This window comes from Myxocyprinus asiaticus, chromosome 25 (assembly GCF_019703515.2).
Source record: "Myxocyprinus asiaticus isolate MX2 ecotype Aquarium Trade chromosome 25, UBuf_Myxa_2, whole genome shotgun sequence".
Taxonomy (NCBI): Eukaryota; Metazoa; Chordata; class Actinopteri; order Cypriniformes; family Catostomidae; genus Myxocyprinus; species Myxocyprinus asiaticus.
This window is the reverse complement of record NC_059368.1, coordinates 6,321,322-6,345,000: the sequence shown is the minus strand read 5'-3', so window position 1 is coordinate 6,345,000 and position 23,679 is coordinate 6,321,322. Positions and strand designations below refer to the sequence as shown.

At 35.9% G+C, this 23,679-nt stretch overlaps 2 protein-coding genes across 7 annotated transcripts in view; one reads left to right on the top strand and one right to left on the bottom strand.

Annotated features, from left to right (window-relative positions):
• LOC127415638 (ATPase family AAA domain-containing protein 2B-like) overlaps window positions 1-9,030 on the top strand; it is a 142,830-nt gene extending 133,800 nt beyond the window's left edge. For all 5 annotated transcript variants that reach the window (XM_051654408.1, XM_051654407.1, XM_051654406.1 and 2 more), the window contains one exon: window positions 5,392-9,030. In XM_051654408.1, coding sequence (XP_051510368.1) covers window positions 5,392-5,436 — 45 coding nt within the window. In that variant the 3' untranslated portion in view covers window positions 5,437-9,030. The remainder of the gene's footprint in view (window positions 1-5,391) is intronic.
• A 140-nt stretch (window positions 9,031-9,170) lies between these two features.
• Window positions 9,171-23,679, bottom strand: part of LOC127415642 (kelch-like protein 29) — a 378,370-nt gene continuing 363,861 nt past the window's right edge. For both annotated transcript variants that reach the window (XM_051654419.1, XM_051654420.1), the window contains exons 12-14: window positions 17,688-17,881; window positions 10,789-10,933; window positions 9,171-10,688 (exon numbers count right to left, since the gene is read on the bottom strand). In XM_051654419.1, coding sequence (XP_051510379.1) covers window positions 10,505-10,688; window positions 10,789-10,933; window positions 17,688-17,881 — 523 coding nt within the window. In that variant the 3' untranslated portion in view covers window positions 9,171-10,504. The remainder of the gene's footprint in view (window positions 10,689-10,788; window positions 10,934-17,687; window positions 17,882-23,679) is intronic.

Sequence of the window (23,679 nt, the reverse complement as noted above, 5' to 3'; positions counted from 1 at the left end):
TAAAATGTTTCCAATTCAGTTTTAATGAGACCTTTTTATAAAAAAAAAAAAAAAAAAATGAAATCTGTTTGTTGTAATACAAATTATCCCTTGGACATTAAAGTGCCTGAATTTGAAGAAATACACATATACACTTTTAATAGAAAGATTAGACAATACATCAGTTTTATTTCTAACTTTTTGTAGTCATGCTTATTAGGCTAGTAAAAATATAATAAAAACAATAACATTAATGAGTATGTCCACACTGACTAATCACTCACAATGTTCAGGTCAGTCATATCTTGTGTGTGTGACAGCCGCTCTGAGGAGATGGATACACACTCACACACTGAACAGCTGCTGTGCGTTTAAATTACCCTAGCATGCTGATTGTGGCGAGCTACCGCGAGCCCTCCTGGGAAATGATGTGCGCTGTTCTCAATACAATACCATAGTGATGGTAGCTGCCCAGCACAAACTGATTAGAATTGCTCAGAGGAATTATGGCCACCGTGACTGAAGGCTAATTTGCATGCTTGTGTACCAATTCTGTTTTGAGAGGACCATAATGGAGTCTTATTTATTAATTCCAGGATGGTTCAAAATCAAGACCATCTGGAAAGCTTGTATATGTTCATTTTTTAAATCCGCTCTTCTGGTTTCCAACAGACTGTTGGATTTTTTTGCAGTCAGTGGACTTTAGCTCAGATCCACAGAGGATACCAGAAATTGAACATTATTTTATTATTGGTTCGCACTTACCGGACCTCCTGATGTTTTGAAAAAAAGCTTGAGAGTTTAATTCTTAGTTATTTTTGTTGAGGTCAAATCAAAGCTACGCTGTGTGGCCGAAAGTATGTAAACACCCCTTTCAAATGAGTGGGTTTGGATATGGACAAGAAAACATTTTGTTGGTTGCTTTGATGAATTATTGTTGTTAACCTGGATAGCTCCACCCACAGTGGAATTGCTGAATATTAAACATCAAATATGTTCTAATTGGCTGTGATTTTGTCACTTTGCGCACCATTTCTGCTTTCACTGATAACAGAAACAGTACTTGTCACATCTGATTAGGTCACAATATAAAGATCCTACCAAAAATGATCACTATAGTATGAAAAATGAACATTGTTTGATCTCAAAGTTATTGGATTTATTTGTAATTTATTTGTTGTCAAGCCTATAAAGCCAGTATAAAACTGAATTAAGATATCAGGAAAACAATATTAGTTAGTACCTCTGCACCAATGTTAATCTCGTCTAAAAAGTCACTGACAAAAACGTCTCTTGACAGATGTTTTTTTTTCTTTGTCGACAATAAGGAATACGAGATGAATAGGATGCATCATGAAGATAATTAAATTTTTTATTAAAGCATAATGTTGATGAAAATATGAGAAAAAAATTATACTGCAAGATATTAACAGTACAAAATATATACAGAAGAAGAAAGATTTACAGAAACATCTGTTTATAGAAGAAGATATTAGATATGGATTCACCTAATCTAATAATCCAGTATGTTTGTGAGTTTCCCGCTTGAGCTGCCTGAGTTGAACACTCTGAACAACGGCAAAATAAACCACTTTAAAACCGGTTAATTACCTCACTCAAACACATCCCATTTATACATGAGATTAATGACTATATGCACAACATATACTGTATGTAATATTACAATATCTGCACTGACAATGCAGCGAAGGAACAGGTGAATTTTAATGCGCGAAACATAATATGCGTAACTTGCATTGTGAATACATTGTTTCCGTAAAAAAAAAATAATAATAATTACACGCAGTGCAATATACTAAACTGGCAAAACACTGAAAATTAATTACAGTCTCTAAAGCATAAAGAATTCAGAGCTGTTAGGACTTAAGTATATTCATTATTCAGGAGCTCAGGTTTTCACAACAACGATAGCTGTTCAGTATTTTGTATGTAGCCTCTCTTAATTTAAACATGTATCAAACATACAGTTGAAGTCATTAAAACTCATTTTTTAACCACTCCACAGATTTCATATTAGCACAAATCTACTTTGTGCATGACACAAGTAATTTTTCCAACAATTGTTTACAGACAGATTGTTTCATTTTTAATTGACTATATCACAATTCCAGTGGGTCAGAAGTTTACATTCACTAAATTAACTGTGCCTTTAAGCAGTTTGGAAAATTCCAGAAAATTATGTCAAGCCTTTAGGCAATTAGCCAATTAGCTTCTGATATGCTAATTGGAGTCAATTGGAGGTGAACCTGTGGATGTATTTTAAGGCCTACCTTCAAACTCAGTGCCTCTTTGCTTGACATCATGGGAACATCAAAATAAATCAGCCAAGACCTCAGAAAAATATTGTGAACCTCCACAAGTCTGGTTCATCCTTGGGAGCAATTTCCAAATGCCTGAAGGTACCACATTCATAATAGTATGCAAGTATAACACCATGGGACCTCGCAGCCATTATACCGCTCAGGAAGGAGGAACATTCTGTCTCCTAGAGATGAGCGTAGTTTTGTGCGAAAAGTGCAAATCAATCCCAGAACAACAGCAAAGGACCTTGTGAAGATGCTGGAGGAGACAAGTATCTATATCCACAGTAAAACGAGTCCTATATCAACATATAACCTGAAAGGCTGCTCAGCAAGGAAGAAGCCACTGCTCCAAAACCATAATAAAAAAGCCGGACTACAGTTTGCAAGTGCACATGGGGACAAAGATCTTATTTTTGGAGAAATTTCCTCTGGTCTGATGAAACAAATATTTAACTGTTTGGCCATAATGACCATATTTATGTTTGGAGGAAAAAGGGTGAGGCTTGCAAGCCAAAGAACACCATTCCAACCATGAAGCATGGGGGTGGCAGCATCATGTTGTGAGGATAGTTTGCTGCAGGAGGGACTGGTGCACTTCACAAAATAGATGGCATCACGAGGAAGAAAAATTATGTATATATATTGAAGCAACATCTCAAGACATCAGCCGTGAAGTTAAAGCTCTGTCACAAATGGGTCTTCCAAATGGACAATGACCCCAAGCATACCCCCAGGGTTGTGGCAAAATGGCTTAAGGACAACAAAGTCAAGGTTTTGGAGAGGCCATCACAAAGCCTTGACCTCAATCCGATAGAAAATTTGTGGGCAGAACTGAAAAGCATGTGCGAGCAAGGAGGCCTATAAACCTGACTCAGTTACACCAGTTCTGTCTGGAGGAATGGGCCAAAATTCCAGCCACTTATTGTGACAAGCTTGTGGAAGGCTACCCAAAACATTTGACCCAAGTTAAACAATTTAAAAGCAATGCTACCAAATACTGTCAAATTGTATGTAAACTTCTGACCCACTGGGAATGTGATGAAAGAAATAAAAGCTGAAATAAATCATTCTCTCTACTATTATTTTGACATTTCACATTCTTAAAATAAAGTAGTGATCCTAACTGAGCTAAGACAGGGAATGTTTTCTATGATTAAATGTCAGGAATTGTGAAAAACTGAGTTTAAATGTATTTGGCTAAGGTGTATGTAAACTTCTGACTTCAACTGTAAAATATATATATATATATATATATATATATATATATATATATATATATATATTATTTACATTTGTTTATACATTTGTTGCAGTTTGACACATTTTTATAATCAACTGTAAAATATTTTCGTTAACAAAAATTATATGCCAATTTAGTCAGAGTAAAACTGACTAAAATAAATGAATATGAAACAACTAAATATTGATTTATTTTAAGGACATTTTTGTCAAAAGACTAAAACTATGACTAAAGGAAAAATGGGTTAAAATTAACAAATACTGAAAAAAATTATTAAAATACCGAAAATTTGTCACATCTGGTTAGATTACGATAAAAAGATTCACCCAAAAAATCAATATGGCCGTGTTCAGAATGGCATACTAAAACATTGTCCAAATCTCTAACTTACTGAATTTGTCATTTGTTTGTTGTCTTGTTTGTTTAGGCCAGTATAATTCTGAATTGCAAACATTTTGATCATAACTTTTGATGCGACTTTTAATGTGCAGTTTAATCCTATTAAACATTAAATATGTTCTGATTGGCTGTGATTTATTTGTATTTTTTTTTCACATTATGCATTTTTGTTTTGTTTTGTTTTTTCTCACCGAGAACGGAAATATTACTTGAAACTGAAAACTTGTCACATCTGGTTAGATCACGATATAAAGAAAGACCAAAAAAATTCACTATGGCTGTGTTCAGAATGGCATATTACCCATGCTCCTCTTACTGCTCCTTAAATACCTATATATGGCAAAAATAGTAAAAGTAGAATGCCATTCCAAACACAGCCAACATTATGAAAAAAACACAGTTTTGTCTCCAAGTTCTTGGGTTTATGTGTAATTTATTTGTATAATACAGAAATTTTGCCTGATTGCTTTTGATTTTCCCCCCTTTTATGTGCAGTGAGTCTGTTCTCCACCCTTATCATCTTACATGATGTTTAAGCAGATAACATCTTGCATAATGTCTTCCATTGTTTGAACAAATTATTATATTAAAGGAATGTTCCGGGTTCAATACAAGTTAAGCTCAATCGACAGCATTTGTAACATAATGTTGATTACCACAACAATTTATTTTTGCTTACACCACCTCTTCTTAAAAAAAAAAAAAAAAAAATCTGGGTTATAGTGAGGCACTTATAGTGGAAGTGAATAGGGGCCAATTTTTTAACTTTTTTTTAAAAGTATAGTCAAAAGACAAACTGTATGGATGTAAAAATTATTTTAGTGTGATAAAATCACTTACTGACCTTTATGTGTAAAGATAAAGCCAATTTTACAACTTTGTTGCCATTTAAGATATAATGTCAACAAATCCTAAAACTTTAAAATGACTGTAAAAATGACAATTTAAACAACTTTACAGGTCAAATAATACATGAGTTTTAACAGAAGAATCAATGCAAGTGCTTTTTAAAAATTATAAGCTTAACATTTCTGCCTTTTAAACTATTCAAAAATTGGCCCCATTTACTTCCATTGTAATTGACTTACTGTAACCTCGATTTTTACTTTTTTAAAGAAAAGGTAATTTTTTATTTTTTTAGGTAATCAACATTATGCCACAAATGCTAACGATTAAGCTTAAATTGTATTGAACTCAGAATATTCCTTTAACCACTAAACGTTTATTATTCCCAATCTCACACTTTGGACCACTCATTCAAACAGAGCAGTGTTTTGAAAGCACCACAATGTGAAGTCAACCTACAGTTGGCTTGATTATCATTGTCTTTGCGCATTGATAATAGGAAAAGGAGAAAGTATTTTAACACTGACCACATTAAACACTTTACCTTTGAAAACTCATACATGTTACCTCTGAAGAACCAGTTTTCTCTCTTTTCATTTGCAGGCGATGGAGAGGCAAGTTCAGAATTTCGAGACATTCCTGTGTTGAAAAGAGGGCTTTCAGCGAGAGACGTAATCAGAGTCTCTTTTAATACTCGAGGGAGAGGCCAGCGTTCCAAGCCAAGTTCCTAACACGGAGTTGGTCTGGACATCTTGGTCTTAAATGACAATGGAAAAAAAAAAGGTGCAGACAATTGAAACAAAGACTTACAGAGGCGACCTTGGTGCTATCATCTCAGGTACCTGGACAGAACCAGTCTACAGAACCAAACACAAAAACTCTGTAGATTTCGTTTTCTTTTGTTTGTTTCATAAACTCACGTACATGCCAACTGCTGATGACCGTTCTTGGTGCTATTGGGTGCTATTGTTTTTTCGTCTGCTGCTCTTCGTTCTCCTCATAAACAAGCAAACAAAAACCCAGACAAACAGTACGAAACAAAAGTTTGTGATGTCAAAGTGCAACCTCAGCCTCCGTCTACTGGAAGCGAACACACACTTGCAACACAGATTCTCACCAGCAGAGGCAAAACTGTATAAGGATGGCGTGAGGCCCTAATGGTCGAGTCAGTTGGTCATTTACTGTGGAAACAAACTACATAACCCATTTTCTACATTCACCCTCCCCTTGTTACGATTGTAATTGTTTTCTACTGGATGATAATTGTAAGATTCCAAGGCTTCTATATTATGAACCAAGATTTCCTAGTGAAAAATGCCCTCCTATTAATACTATTTGTCCCCTTTAATCTGTTTTAATAGAAAACAAACTAAAATAAATTGAGAGATTTTTAATTTTAGTTGTATAAAATAGATCTTTAGGAGAAATAAAGGAAATGTAAGACCCATTGCATATTTTCCCTTTAGGACTAGTCCATTGTTTTGTTTTTGGCATTTTTCCTGGTATAACTGGATTTAAAACTAGATATCTGGCGATTGCACTGCCTAGCATGTGCCTTAACCCCTAAAGTAGTATCTTACAAGCTGAAGAACATCACAGACTTACACATTTTTGTGACGAGCCACTCTCCTGCTGCTTTCGAAGCATATATTGACCAGGATCCATGACCGTCTTTGTTGTCTTGCAGTTTTAGATACTTGATGTGTTAAATCATTTGCCAATCTCTTCTCAACGTCTCACATCTGGTCTCCATGGTTTGTGTGCATCAGGTTTCTTGCCCAAATCAGTTGCATGTTGTGATTTTCTTTTGCAATGTTATTGTAATGTCAAATCAAAAAATATGGAGTAAAAAGAATGCCGCTTTTTTAGCACGAAAATAATTGAAGGAAATGTTGGAATGGCAGTCTAGGCAGTGCTGAATTTTTAACATAAGCATTATTTTTGTGTTTGTTTTTTACATTTTAGTTCGTCCTTTATAGTGTTGACTTTTTTGCTATCTTGTACAGTCTAATGTTGTGCTAAATCCTTAGTAGTTTGCTATCATATTAAAGGGTTAGTTCACCCAAAAATGATAATTCTGTCATTTACTCATCCTCATCTCATTCCAAACCTGTATGACGTACTTTCTTCTGTGGTCACCATTCACTTTCATTGTAGAGACAAAAGGTGACTAAGGTTAACGTTCTTTTAAACTGCTTTCTTGTGCACTGGAAGAAAGTAATATGGGTTTGAAACAGCATGAGCATGAGAAAAGGACTTTTGGTTGAACTATCCCTTTAATAAAATGATTTCAGTCCGATTTTGAAAGTGCAAGTAGAATTAACCAAGTTCTCCCTCTCAAACGTGTTCTTTCATTGGTTTGTAAAGAACATTGATCCAAGTTTGAGTCATCTTGTCCTTGTCTAGGATTGGGTGCTGTAAATGAAAAGGAGAAAATACCAAAAAACAAAAAAAGAAAACACTCTTTAAGACACATGCAAGGAAAAAAATGAGTTAGCTTTGGACTACTGCAGTACATTTGAGAGAGACAGAACCACAGCTACCTCTGCAAGCTGTTTTCATGCAAAGAGAGAAAAGGGATGACCTGTTTACTGACAAACCATATTTGTTGACCTCTGTAAAATCACTTCATCCCTTCAGAAATTCGAGCTAAGGTACTGGATCACCTCTCGTACGTGAATGACGCGTCATGCAGCAGTAATTCTCGGGTGTGTTTGGATTTTATCATTTGTATTTCATTTTTGGGTTGTACTGCTTTTGAGCCAAGAAAAGAAATGGCATTTTGATATTGGTGAAATGTTTATACTATATATTTCAATTTTTCTACATTTTCATCCCATGATTACTGTTTTGATTTGATATTAGTATTTTCCAACACAGGCCATTTTCAAGTGATGATTTTTTTTTTTTCTATCTCTAATGATAGAAGTCTATCTGTCTCTAATGTTTTGCTTTCTCCTTTCAGTCTGCTTCATTACCGTTGTTGTGGTGTTTCAAGTTTTGCAATATTAGTCACATTTTCTTGCTTTTTCCTTCATTCGATTAACTGTCTGTTTGTTATTTATTAAATTATTGAACATTCTTTTAACATGCATATGTTCAACATTTTGTAAACCGTTTTTTCTGCGGAGACTAATTGGAAAATTGTTACGCGACTTATTAAATTTGTGCCGAGATACGATGTAGCACATTTTTGTAGCAGGTGTTTTGCGACGTTCAGCAACGGGGGTTTAACTGGTCTCAGGTCTGCTACATTAATGAACCTATTTATTCCATTAAGGGTGGAAAGGCTTCTTTTTAATTTTAAAGTGTTACCATTTAGGATGAGACTGACGATTATGCGGCTATTGTGCGTTTTACGGTCCCTCTCCAGCGCCTTAACATTGGCATGTTTGCTCGGTGTAGCATTGGAAAACAAAACTACTGTAATGCTGACCACTTGTGCATAAACATGTTGGTATGTTTATCTCAAATCTGGAATAAAACTGTGAACATTTACAAGTATTAGTTGACGTTTCAGCTAATTTTCCACTCCATGTTCACTTAAGTCACCTGTTCTTTGGTCATTCGCTATTTTCACAAATAAAATGTAAATGGTATTTGAAAAGATGACGTAAATTTGGCCGTAAATAAAACCTTCATGAACATAACTTGGAAATAAAATGTTGCATTTCAGAAACATCATTAATGTATTTTTTTTTTTTAGCAATTTAACACGTAACACTTCAATCCTGCATTAAGCTGTTACAATGGGGGCACGGAAGATATACAGTATGAAGTTCCTTTAGTTGACGCAAGCCTAAATGTTGCTCTTTTATTGTTTGAGTGTAGTAAGTCTATAGAATAATAGTATTTTGCCTAATTTAGGTGTTATGAAACTAAACCCACTTTTTCAGTGTAATTACTGGATAAGTTCAAGATCAGAAATGTACATTACAATTTGTCAATTTTGGAGAGGTTTGTAAAGTAACAATTTTCTTTGTCAATATTTTTAGTTAATTCCAGCTAATCAGTAGATCTATACCCATTTACTTACTGAGTTACAAGGTTGAGGGATTTTTTTTATTTTTTTTTTTAATAACAGAATTTGACCTTTATTGTACAAAGCAAATCAAAACCACACACATTGTTCTGTCCTTCCTTCAGTCCTTCTTTTGTGAAAGTCCTCTTGGAAATGATATATTTACTGTAATTTCTGAAATAAACTGCTGTGATATACTTGAATAAATGGTGCAAATTGAAGTCTGGCTAAAGCGTTTTCAATTTCAATCCAAGTACTATCTTGATGTTAATATGTAACGGTGATAGAATGCATATTGTATATTGTGATGCATTTGTAAATTGGGAAATTCAAGCTGGTCCTTAAAATGGCATGCAGGAAACCATTCTAAATTAGCTTAGTGGAATGATCAACTACAAAAAGCATTTTTTCATTGCTATACATTTGACCAAGTTGAAATGTGTAATTTCTCCACCACTAGCAAAAAATAACTATTCAAACCGGTTACCACTCACTCATGCCATTGGTTGTGCCTCTTGAGTCAACATACAAATGCATACAAATACAAACTTATAGATGTACTATTAGGCAGGGATTGGAAAATCACATAAAAAAAAAAACTTTGGACTAAGCTACAAATGTAGTTTCTCTTGAAACCAAATGGCTTAAGAAAAACCAGCCCTCATTCATGAGACACAAGCAGAACAGACTTAATCGAATTGTTGCATTTAATTACAAGTTGCACTGAATTAAATGTGACAATTTACACATTCATTCTGCTTAGTATTTCAAGAATAAGGCCCAATGTTTTTAAAGATGTCACCATTATTGGTCCATACACCACATTTTGGACAACATATCTAAATGGAAAACAAAAGGCAGATTTTTTTCTTTAGAATTTTGGATATTATTTCAGCATTAATAACATGTAAATGGAAGGGTATAGATTTACAGACATATCTTTGTCCAATCCATTGAATTTTTCTAAAAACATTTATACACAATTTTCATCGGTTTTTAAAATATACATATCTTCCCTATTTTACAATGTTTCTCCAACCTGCTCCATCTACATTCTGCCATGGCTGCAGGCTTGTGGATTTGAATAAAATGCGAGGATAAGAAAGGTGGAATGATTTACAGAGCAAAAAGTTATAAACAAAACTCCTCGGGGCATCACAGATTCTGGCATTTTGTGCTTTGGAGTTCTGAAGGGTCTTCACATCGATCTCGTCTCTCTGTAGCATTGACCCTTGCTGGAGGGCTACATGACTTGCATCGACATCCAGTGAAGCATCCGACAGCTTCCTGTTAGAGAAAACATTACCGCAGCAATGAAGCCCCTTCATGATGTATTTGAACTTTACGTGTCCTTATATGTCAAAGAATCACGGTTTCTCATTTTATGACTACCAACTAAAAATGAGATTGGACAGGAATTAACTTTCATTTAAAAAAAAAAGTGTGATATAGAAGATGGACATCAAACCAAACATGGGGGATTTGGGAGAATCCAAAAATTGCAATTGGCTGACCTAGTATATCGTTCCAATGGCACAACACCTGAGGGGGAGCTACACTACAGATTCCTTGCTAATTCTTGACAGGTTAAACCGTGATGGTTCAACCGCATTTCACCCAGGATGGCTGGCTGGAGCTCGATTGGCTGGTTTAGGCCAGTTTATTACATTAGAGAAGTCCACATTTGAGCTATCGTCAGCCACTCTGAATGTACTTCTTGATAACCACACATCCGTGTCTGAAAAGCGGGCATGGTAGATTCTGTAGGAGCGTCCATGTGTTAGTGCAAGGATCAAAGGTCTCCATGTTTCCTAGCGCCGGTCCCTCGCTGCTTACAATCCCCCCTGTTGCATAGATCTTCCCATCTAGGATGGCAGCACTAGGAAAGGAAGAGGAGGAGACCATTACCTTTAATTTACTGCGAGTCTATTTGTAATGTGGAACATCTTGTAGTGCAATCTGTTGTTCATTAGACCAACCTGCAGAACTGCCTGGAGTGATTCATGTTGGGGCCGGCTTTGATGTTGCCCTTGTCTGGGTCATATATAGTGGTGGCTCGGGCGTAGGCTCCTCCCAGGATGAAGATATAACCATTGAGGCTCACAGCAGGGGCGTACTTGTTATCTAAATAACCCCAAAGGGATCACAGGAGGAAAGAGAGAATAAGAGACAGAAGTTAGCTCTCTGATGTATGTTCTTGCCACAGATTAATTTTCCCTGGAATAATGGCATTATTTTGCTTCCATTTTCTGCTCATTGCAAGAACTAGCACATTTTGGAGCTGTAACTCCTGCTGCTTAGCCTTGTGGCACATACATGTGTTCATAGAAAGGATGTTAAACTACATATTCTCAAAATCAACTAGTTGGTGGATTGCCTGAATGACTAGTCAACTAACGACTTGACCGTCTTAAGAAAGCCCTATATAATGGATGCTTTTCACATATCCGGGTTTAGAATGCAGACGTGAACTTAAGCAGGGTATACTTCCACTGCAGTGAATGGGAGACCACAACAAATATTATTTTTGCATTTCCATTTGCTCCAACAGCAAAAGAAAAACTCATTTCCCCAGCTTTCCAAAAATGGGGAAAAATTACGACAGAAGAGAGAAAGAGAGATATGCCAAATTTAGAGTCACTACTTAAGCAGATGTATTAGAAACCACATCACACTGTGGCAACTAGTTTTTTATTTTATTTTATTATTATTATTTTTTTACTTAATTCTAGGGAAATACAATACAATGTTTAAATTTACACTAAATAATGAAAAAAAAAATGAAATTATATATATATATATATATATATAAGGTTTGCTAGATTTATGCTGCTAAATAAGGTGGAAACACATCATAATAGTCTGTAAAAAAAAAAAAAAAAAAAAGGGGTCCATTTGTCTGGTTTCAGGTCCAACTGACCCTGATCCAACACCAGTGGCGGGCCGTGCATTTACAGTCTAGGCCTTCAGTGCAATTCATGCCATTAAGAAAACACAGTTTCACAATGAATAATGTATGATGCCCAAAGGCATAGGGTGTCTTATGTCGCAGCTAACTAGTAATACCAATATACATTTTAAAAACACGTCCACGTTCAAGCCAGAACTTGAAACGACACTTAATGCACAAACAAGCCTAATTTTAACTGCAGAATGACTGTTTTGTGAAATGAACGTCTCCCAAACAGACATTCAAAAATCATAATTTTTCATATGAATCTACCAAGGAGGTCTATAATACCTGGAAAAATCTATCTAATAATATTTACGATTTAAATGTTGCTTGCAATAAATTTGGTTTCGTCAGTGTACACGGTTATGCTTCGTCCCATTCAAGTTGGATGTGGGATATTCCTATTTGATATCTCCAACCATAAATGCAATCCATTCCCCGATAGCTTAGCAGGGGTTTGACTCTCATTAGAGATGTCTCCTAGCAACCCAACCAATAAACAATGCTGCAGCGCTAGCATTTGTGCTTCAGGTGTACGATTATCAAAAGAGATTATAATTTACCATGTTTTATACACCTGTTTCTGCAGGCGTTTGTTAAACAGGTTTAATATCATGTAATGTGGAAACGAACTCATTTATCGATATTACTTAATACAGTTAATGTTTATCACTTACTTTATATATCTCCCTGAGTGTTGACATGTTTGTATGACATCATGCACCTGCATCTTGGCGAAATCGGAGTTGAGAATTTCTGCATTTCTGATTTTCTTGTAATTCTGTCTTCAAGATGCACTCCACTGCACTTTTCCTAGTAGGTAGTTGTAAAATCCGACTTTCCGAGTTGAATGGAACACAGCACTACTTTTAAAAACTTGATCCGACACTGAATGCTCCAGCAGCCTAATTTACACTAAGAAAACTGATGTTGCTGTAACAATGCAAAAAGCACTTACCAATTTACTTGAAGTGAAAATCAGTCCTCCTTTCCTGTTTAATAAATTAAGCAATCACACGGTCACGCAGAACATCTCGTATTTTTAAATCCATAAGGATCTCTTTCTCAACGGCGATAGCAGCAGTGATGACAGCCGACTCGTCAGAGAGCTTGATCTTACGCTTTTCGCTCTTGAATTACGTACATCACTTGCGTGATCACAATTACAAGCGTGATTGCATCACTCAAGGCCTCGACCAGGACATATCCTAAAGATCACACCCACCAAGAACAAATAAATCAATCTGACTGGCTAATGAATCTGACAATCTGACTTTAGTTGCTCATTCATTTGCATTGTTGAGGGATTCTGAAGGCCTTACGGAGTGGAGCTCAGACTCACACGCTGCTTCAGGCATGCGATTTGTGAAACAGTTGTCAAACTTTGCTTGTAAACATCAAGGAATAAATTCTGACTGGATAAACTTTTCGTTTTTCTCTATTTGTAGATTAATTAAGAGTGGAAAACGATTCAAAATACATAGGCAAAAAGGTGATTGAGAATGAAAGGATGAAAAATATTTATTTATTTGGCATGTTAGGCCAGCAGAGAAGGCTTTGCTGGCCCTGAGAATTTGCCAATGCGTTTCTTAGGATGGCATTTAAATCAGACACGTTCTTGCCTTCAAAAATAGCTTGACAGAGCGCAAAGGAATAATACAAAAATAATAATTGCAGGGGTCTCGATGCATTTTTAAAAGTTGGATTTTTATTTGTAATAAATATTCCCTCTTTAACGCTTGTGGCAGGATGCAACAACAACAAAAAAAAAGTGTGAAATGCATCGCAGCGATCAAAGACATTCATTTGTATGTGTATGGCTGTAGCAGCGAATAAAAGAGAGACAACTTTATAGTGGTGAATAAAGGAGACAACATTTCCAAGAGGGTTTTACCATGCAAACTAACAGCTAAAGCACGCATAAAACAAGATAAATTAGTCCACTTCAGTGATCGACTTGTCAGTTGTTGGCTGAATAGTTAACCATGGTGACCTAACCCTAGTTAATAAGGCTGCTGTGATACCTAAATTCTTATCAGTACGACGTTTTGCACCTTTGCAACATTCATTCAGTAGATTCCAGGTAACTAATGAGGTACAAACTGCTGAACTTTGTTCCTGTATGATGGGTTTTGCATATTGTAACAGATTATCCATTCTCAGAGCCACAATCTTTCAAAATAAGGCAATTTGAAATGCAATTTGTTATTTTTGCCTTCCATTCAACACACTTTTTATTAGTCCTCTCTCATGCCATATTCCATTTTCTGACATCATTGTATCTTTTATGTTTTCAATGATTCTTGAGAAAAGGGACAAAACATGGCCTAAAAAGACCTCTTTCTGATAAAAGTCAAGAAATCCATAATAATAAAAATACTGAAAGTTAAATCTAAGGAAATGTGTATACTCAGGGCAATTATTTTTAAAATCATGCTCTATACTTGGAAGCACGTACAACTTAACCTGTCCTCAACAAGTGGACAAAATGTTAAACTTCCAAACAAAGTGTTTAAATATGCAACAGATTCATAAACATAAATATGAATGAAAGGTAAAAGAAAGGTAGGGATCTGAAAGATATCAAACAATGCACAAAGTGAGCTTTAAATTATATTTTCCATAAAAAACTGTCTATCAAAGTTGTCATCGCTTTGCGTCAACAAGATTTTGTTTAATCCTAAATAAATCAGACAATGTCATGGTTAGCTATAACTTTGAGTACCCCTTTCCCACTTCCGGCTTATGGTGGATGCAACAGTAGGACATGTGGTCTTGTAAATTTGCTATATTTTTTTAATATATTTTAAACAAACAATGTTTAAGTCTCTGCTTCAACATGTCAACACCGTCTCCCCATTGTGATAATTTCTGTTAAGAATTGTGGAATAATTTTGGAATTTTTGTTTAGGTTATAGAGGCAGCTTTCACTGAGAAAAAAAACAAATGGCTCCAGTGTACAACACATTGTTAAGATAGAAAATATTCCATTCTGTCAACTGAAGAACAGTGTAAAAACAGAAAAAAAATATAGAATGTCTTTTATCTCTTAACTCCTTTACTGAACACCATTATTAGATAATTAAAGACTTTATACCCTTATATATCTATTTCAAATTAAGTATTAAAAATAAAATAATAAGATGTTGTCCCTTATCTCAAGAATCAGTGTTTTATTTTAAGCGGAGAATGAAAAATGTTGTTTGTTCTCCAAACAGATATATAGTACGAAGCCTGCATCTGATGACTCCATACATAGGAAATTATCCCTGTAATACCCACAGACCCTTTACAATGTGACAGGTTTTACTCACTTTCTACTTCTTCACAAGGGTAAATGGGCAAGAAACAGAAATAATCACATATTTTCATCAGCAGGCAAATGACTGACAGCTCGATGCATAGTTATAAACATGAGGAGAGGCTATCAGCCTTTGCTTCTCTGACAGAGAAATTGTCTCCCAAACGATTACAGCTGGGCCAATTTATTATACCTATGAATAATTCACGTGGTTGCATTCAATATTTTGTTTTGTTTTTCTTCTCAGCCTTCGACTGACTCTTCTTGCTTGAGAAGCAATGCACAGAACCGATCTGTAAAACAGACATTGGATTTAATGGTTTAAAAGTGCGAGATGAGGCTCTCGGTAGCTTTGCCCGCCACGACGGCTGCCAGGTGCTTCTTATTAAAACCTCTGCCACGTTTGGAGTGACAGTCCAGATAACGCCCTCTTTTTATAGCACTCCAACCAGTGTCAGTCACAGCAATCGGTGTCAAATTGATAGTCGGCATAACCCAGGGGGAGGTGTCTTCCTCTGTAACAAGTATAACATTTGTTGTCACTTCCCCTACATCTTTGGCATATGCAGCAGCGTGGTTTCCCAGAACATGGCAGGTACTTTTTTTTTTTTTTTTTTTTTTTTTTTTTATGAAAAGGATGTGCAATACTGTTGTGTCAAGTGACTTCAATCAACCTCCCTGAGTGCTCTGTTTCTGTCACAAACACGTGCATCTCGCAAACTGGTTTAGTCACCTACACCGGCACAATTCATGCACGCCACAACGTGAAAGTTCTTAACCTGTAGGATGGACTCCTAAAATGGCATGTTAGGTCCTGATCTCATCCCAGGCAAGCAAAAAACACTCCGTTTATCTGTTTGTTTATCTTATTTTCAAAAGCAACGCTAATTCTATCAGCAAAGCTCACTGTCAGGCTTGGCCCACGTTCTTGTATGCGACTGCTACACGAGGGGGCTCAAACCCATCATGCCAAACTTAGGCTGCTGCTTTGATGCCGAGATTCTGCCATTGGCAAGACAACTCAAGATTTCCATCAAACAGGGAACTTCACCACCACCATGGAAACAAGAGAATTCAGCTTATTTGAGGAATACAACAAGACAACAACAACAAGTTCATGCCATCAATTTGCAGATATGTCTCACTCAATTTTCCGAACCTGCATTCGAGAGTGGTGAAAAGCAGAAGAGGCTGGAATGAGAGAAAGCTACTAAAAATTCAAGGGAGGGGAAAAAAAAGTTGTTTGAATAGCCATATTGCCAGCAATGTAGGATGAAAATGAGGTGAGGACACTAGGAACAACCTTGGGTCCTCCATAAACAAGTTGAAGCATTTTAAGTGAGACCACTTCAGTCAAACTCATCTCCTACCGCTTTTTCATTCTGACTGACGTCTCAAAGTACTGTCTGGCTGATTGACATGCTAAACGACCGCTTTAAACGAGTTTGATAAACACTGCCTGCTTTTCATACTGGTAGTTTCAGATGCCCGGGGAATATTTGTCGACAAGACAGCTCGAGGCAGCCTGACACAGCTGCGGATGATTCACATTCAGGCTGCACATTTACAGAGTCCAGACGTGAGAGCTCGCTGAGTGGCTGGGAGCCAGTTTAGTGATAACTCATCAGTCTGTCCAGAGGCTCCCTGAATCACATTTTAATGTGCCTGTACTCTATAGAAGCGCAGAAATCTTGTGTAATTTGTACAAGCAATTGTTTGCAATCAATTATCCACCATGCACGTGACCCTGTGCACTTCCAGTGGCACTTTGCCTGTTCGACCTTCGATGAAAGCTTGTCTGTTAGCATAGAGTGCACCGGCTGAATTAGTGCTTGCCCAGTAGTGTTTACTACTGACTGCAGGACTTGAAACAACAGAATCACAAACCTCCTAAAAGCCTTTAGCTGAACCCATTGCCTCTGTGGACATATGATGATGGGAGGAATAAAGTGGGTGAGAAAACAGTTGTAGGATCAAACTCTCTTAACAAAGGGTAAAATGGCCTACAGGCAAATTGCATAAAGCACCATACTCACTTGTGTTTAACAAATCACCGGCTTTATCTGGCTATGAATTATGCACTGGATTAGAATATCTGCCAGGAAAGGTCATAAGATATACTTAGGGGTGACCCAACGTGACTCTAATATGGAGTTCATCCATGAAGAACAATGTTGTCTTCCACAAGGGTGAATGTCCACGTCTAGCATTACCTGACACCTTCTAATGACTCCCTTCCTGATTCAATGTACTGTATGCAACTTTAATTAACAAGTTAATTTAGGTTAAGGTCTTAAATGATGCCATAGCACAGCAATCACTGAGCTAATGAAAGCCCTGCAGCAGTTAAAACCCTAACGGCAAGGAAAGACAGTGTCTTCTACATCAGTTCTGCTATTCTCCTACTACTATTGTGCCCTTGAGCAAAGGAAATTACACTAGAAATGCCTTTGAAGAAGGTTTATCCTGGTTCTGACCATACATATGAAATCACTAAATGGTTGCATGTTGATAAATACTTTTTGAATTGGTCTTTTGGTGAAAACTGGGATGCACAAATAAATAATTTCCAATTCCAATTGTTAATTTCTCTGCAAATGATCTACTGATATCCCACCACTTACCAATCATGGGGGACTCTATGAAGCTCCAGGTGTTAGTCTGTGGGACGTAAGACTGTAGCACACCAGCTGAGCGACCGGCCTCATTCACCCCACCAAACACATAGATCTTCCCTCCACACACGGTAGCAGCTGCTGAGTGTACCGGCTTGGGAAGCGGAGACACTGTCTGCCACTGATTTGTGATGGTGTCGTACCTGAGGAAATCCAAAGAGAGAACCGTGTAAACATTGCTGTGTTTTGTACTTTTTTTTAAACAGCTATTACCAACAGGAGATTATTGGGTCTTATTAAAAGCTGATTTAATTTAGTAAATAGCATGAAATCTGAGGAAATGTCCAGAGCGACCCGAAATGGCAACCCCATGATACATCCCAAGCTAGTGGTTCTGAACAGAGTAAACCAATGCTAAATGTTAAGAATAACATGCAACTAACCATAAAACCATTCTTTTTTTTTTTTTAAATGAACCTCTTTGGTCAGAATGTAGTAGAAATATTTATTTAAAAGATACACATTTATATATCGATTTTCAGCAATACAGTTTAATATATATTTTAATGTTATTGTTAATAGAGTATAAACAAAAAATAGAATAAGAAGTTATTTAAAGGAATTGGTATCAATAGCAGGGAAATTGGCATTGATAGTACTAAGTATCAGATTGAAACGAAAATAACAGGTATCGCCAATCCCTATTTCATTGGTTAAAAAAAAGGCAGGAACTCAGCAAAACCATAAACAACAATGCAAGTAAACGAAAATACATCCCAGACTCCACTGACTTCCAGTGTACAATCTGGATCTGCCCTCTGCTGATAGGTCACGCATGTTCCATGTACAACCCAACAGAGACCTTCACCATCTGGCAATGCCATCCTAGTGCATGGTTCCATGGTTCACATTCTGCTGTGTACAACTAGTGGGCAAATCATCAGAGGCCAGAATAGAGAGCCATCCAGCTGGAGAGCTCATTCTCACAACCATTGTTCTCCGGATCTGTAATCAGGCCTCCACTGAGGCCGCAGAGAAGCACTCCTAATTGCTCTCAATGACAACCAGCACACGCTACAGGTCGGCATCTTGCTACCGCCTACGTCTGTCTGTGTTCATCTATCTCCTGTTGCCGTGATTTCCACAGTAAAGTTCACCATGAATGGCTGAGTCAGCTTCAGGGAATATCGTCCCCTAGAGCAATTTTTGAGAAGATTGGGAAAAATGAAGTCCAGTATTTGAAGTTGAAATACACCCCATTGTGCTTCAACCAAAACAGTCAGAGTGCTTTATTTGTTGAGTCTACAGATTAGCTACTTAATGAATGAAACATATGAGGACATGGAGTGCAGTTATTTGCCGAATGTAACTGATTCCTTACCGCAAACACATGTACTTTGTATGGTAAATGCATAAATGACTCATTGCAGGCAACATTAGCAGAGGTATAAAGAGGACAGCAAAGGGGAAGAATCTAACAGACAGGAAAAGAAGCCTCAGGCTACTAACACATTACCTGCTAGCACTGTTTGGGAATAAATTGAGGTAGGCTGCAGCAGTCATCAGATAATGTAAAAATGCAGAAAGAATAATGAAGAGTGACTCAACCGTCTCTGTTTACCTTTGAAAAGTTCTACTTTCTGAGTGCAGGCACTTGGATTGGATTCTTGTCTCCAGTGTTTTGACACTTAAATTAGATTTTTTTTTTTTTTTTTATGTATACGGCACTGATTCTGGAGTATTGGGTCAAAGCAGACTAAGGAACTGAAAAAGTGAGAGTTATGTATGCATTTGCATGAACTTTCCAGGTGTTTTTGATTAGTGGAAATATATTTTTTTAAATGTAATTCAGAGCAATTGGCTAATGAATTAATTGAAAAGAACGATTCGCACACAAATCAAACATCATCTCACAGTTTTGTGAGAAAGTTTTACTCCAAACAAGAGCAATATCCATGACATTTCCATGACTTTTAAGATTTTATTAATTTCCATGACTTTTCCAGACCTGGAAATCACAAGTTTAAAATTCCATAATATTTCCAGGTTTTCCATAACCATGGGAAACCTGCTGTGTGATCTTGTTGAACTCATAGCAGGTACAATGTGGATCGAGGAACTTGATGAAAGATATAACCTTGTAAATGAAATATATTTGTAAATTAGCATATTAGAATAGTAATGTTAGTAACATAGTGATGTTTCTTTTAAATATACATATTTATATTTCTGCTTTTCTCAAGTTTAGGTTAATATTTGAATCTGTCTTAAGTATTGAGGTGGTTTTAGGGGTCGTCAGAGATAATGTAATGTTGCAATTCTGATAAAATAAAATGAAGTTGTACATTTGTGTTAAGAACATTCTGATAAAGTTATGGGACACACATTCACTTCAAATTAATCAGCGAATCAGTTCAAGCATACAAATTGCATGGAACAGCTTCCTTCATAAGCCTTTCTTGATCAGTGCACTATATAGGCAACAGGACAGGAGAAGGGATGAAATTAAAGAGAGAACGAGGTATAAATCATGATATCATTTCAGTATCCCGGAGTCGATGTTATCTGGTCAGATGCACCGTGGAGGTGATCTGTTCCTGATGATGATGATAGCATCAGTGTAATGCTGTAATTATTAGAGCTACTGTACTGTGACCCACATTCAACCCACTCTCACCTCACCTCCTCGCAATCCTCACTCAATTTAATAACATGAGTGCCGAGGGGGAAGTAGCTGATTGGCTGCTTTGATAACCTGTGGGTCGCAGTGATAAGATGAGTTCAAATTGAGCGAGAGAGGGAGTTTGTAGTTTAGCCATAGTTAAGGCTAGTTGATATATTGAGTATTCACAATATACTTTAATTTGCTGGCAATATAAAATTAAGCAACATCATAAATATTGTGATGATTTTTACAATTGGTTTTTAAGTTACATTTTCCCATTACAATTCTTCAGACAATGTCATTGCACTAGTTTCACAATCCTCCTTGTATCGTAACCTGCGAGATGAGTGTTAAAGGAATTTGAAGAAACTGTCATCATTTACCACCCTCATGTTGTTCCAAACCCGTATGACTTTCTTCTGTGGAACACAAAAGGAGATGTTAGAATGTTAACTTGAATTGCATTTTTTCCATATAATGAAAGTGAATGGTGACTGAGGCCATCTGTCCATAACATCTCTTGTGTTCCACGGAAAAAACAAAGTCATGTTGATTTGGAATGACATGAGGGAGAGTAAACGATGACAATTTAAATTTTTGGGGTGGACTATGCCTTTAAAAAAAGAATATGTTTCAGTATCAAAAAAGGCAATAGAGTTGGTCAATTTGATTCATTTTTTATGATGTAGTGGCATTTTCCATGAATTAAAATGTTAAGAGAAAGGTAATCTTGATGTTTTAATAGTCTCTGGTTTAAACTCCATAGAAGCCAAAATTTTGCTCAAATCCTGCTTCAACAACTCTCTTATGTCATCACTCAAACATGTCCACTGAAAGCCACAGCATGGTGTTTTTCATATATTAAAATGTTTGGGTCATTGACAAATAAGGTTGTCTGAGGTGATAAAATGTGAAAACTTTTAAACATCTAGTAAAACACGTGTCAGGTTTGTAGAAATGTAATTTTTAAGTCCATGTTGGTTTCACAATTTTTAAAAACATTTATAGAATTTTCTAAAAAAAAAAAAAAAAGATTTAATGACTTTAAAAATGTAATGTGGTATAACCATGAAGTACAATGTATTTAAATAGTTTCCTTGCTCCTTGAATACATGAGTGTAACTTAATCACTGATAAAAAATAGTATTAGAAAATATTTATCAAGGTGAAATATCAGTGTGTGTATATATATATATATATATATTATTAATGATTAAGTATATGTTATTTATACACACATAACCCACCACATTATATATTTCGCCTTCATTTTTATTTTTTTTATATGTTTCTTTTTTTTTTACATATATATATATATATATATATATATATATATATATATATATATATATATATATATTTTTTTTTTTTTTTTTTTTTACATGACAACAAAATTGCAAGCTACATGTTGGTTACACCACATGATTCAAATATTAATCATATTTTAAAATAAAATTGATTCACTGCATATTTTTATATGTATTTTAAATAATAATAAAAAAACAATATTCTGCACTACTCAAGCCAGTATTATTCAAGAAGTTCAGATTTTAATGAGACTTTGATTTATTTTACTGTCTCTGGATGGTTAAACCACATGACATTGTTTGACTTTAAGCCCCAGAGAAAATATTAAAATGAATTTGAACACAGTAATTGAAAACACGTTCATCATAGAAGAGGTGTATTCAAATAATTGGTTTGTGTGTATTGCAATTGTAATGAACTTCTGGAATTTTTTTTTTTTTTTTTTTTTTTTTAATCCCCTTTTTCTCCCAATTTGGAATGCCCAATTCCCACTACTTAGTAGGTCCTCGTGGTGGCGCGGTTACCTCAATCCGTGTGGCGGAGGACAAGTCTCAGTTGCCGCCACTTCTGAGACAGTCAGTCCACACATCTTATCACGTGGCTCGTTGTGCATGACACCGCAGAGACTCACAGCATGTGGAGGCTCATGCTACTCTCCGTGATCCACGCACAAATTACCACGCGCCCCATTGAGAACGAGAACCCCTAATCGCGACCACAAGGAGGTTGCCCCATTTGACTCTACCCTCCCTAGCAACCGGGCCAATTTGTTTGCTTAGGAGACCTGGCTGGAGTCAAACTTTTGAATAACTGAATAGATCTGGAGGGAAAAATTAGCGTCACATCATTGACCAGTTCAAGATATATACTGTAGTTGTAGAAGAAGAAGTAGTTTTATTTATATAGCGCCTTTTCCCAAAACTTTTGGTGAAGTAGATCAGACAAATAAACCGAAGCGAGTCTGTATTGGCGTGCATATAACTGAAAATTATTAAATATTTTATCATTCTTCCTTGTTTTAATTTAGAGAAAAACTGTGGAAACAAGCCTTAATTATTATTTTTATTAAAAAAAATTTTTTTGCTGTATTTTATATATATATATATATATATATATATATATACATACTGGTCAAAAGTTTTGAAACGCTTGATTGAAATGTTTCCCATGATCTTAAAAATCTTTTGGTCTGAAGGCGTATGCTTAAATGTTTGAAATTAGATTTGTAGACAAAAATATATTTGTGCCACCATATTAATTTATTTCATTATAAAACTAAAATTTTATTAAAAAATAAAAATAAATTTTTTTTTTTTTTGAAATTGATGACTTGGACCAAATAATAAAGATAAGCAGCTAATAAGTGCCCACCATAGATGGGAACTCCAATACTGTTTAAAAAGCATCCCAGGGTGATATCTCAAGAAGTTGGTTGAGAAAAATGTCAAAAGTACATTTCTGCAAATTCTAGGCAAAGGGTGACTACTCTGAAGATGCTAAAATATAACACAGTTTTGATTTATTTTGGATTTTGTTTAGTCACAACATAATTCCCATAGTTCCATTTATGTTATTCCATAGTTTTAATGAATTTACTATTATTCTAAAATGTGAAAAAAAAAAATAAAAAAATTATAATAAAGAATGAGTAAGTGTTTCAAAACGTTTGCTGATAAAACTGATGCTCAGTGACTCATTTAAATTGTGGCTAAAGTGTGAAACGGCACTTTTGAGTTCCTGTCTGACCTTATCATTGCTTCCTCTGTCCTTGACAAAGTGGCTTATCTCTTCCACCTCTCAACAGCCTTTTTGAGATTGTCGCAAGGTCAAGTTCATCCCAATTACCATGCCAGTGGCACAAACATGCTAAAGGTTTCCACGCAGAGTGAAGGCTGGAATCAATGTGTTGAGGATGTCTGTAAGTGTGTGTGTGTGTGTGTGTGTGTGTGTGTGTGTGTGTGTGTTTAAAGTGTTTGTGGACAGTCATTATTTGGGGGAGTTCTACAGCATAAACTACATTATCTGTGG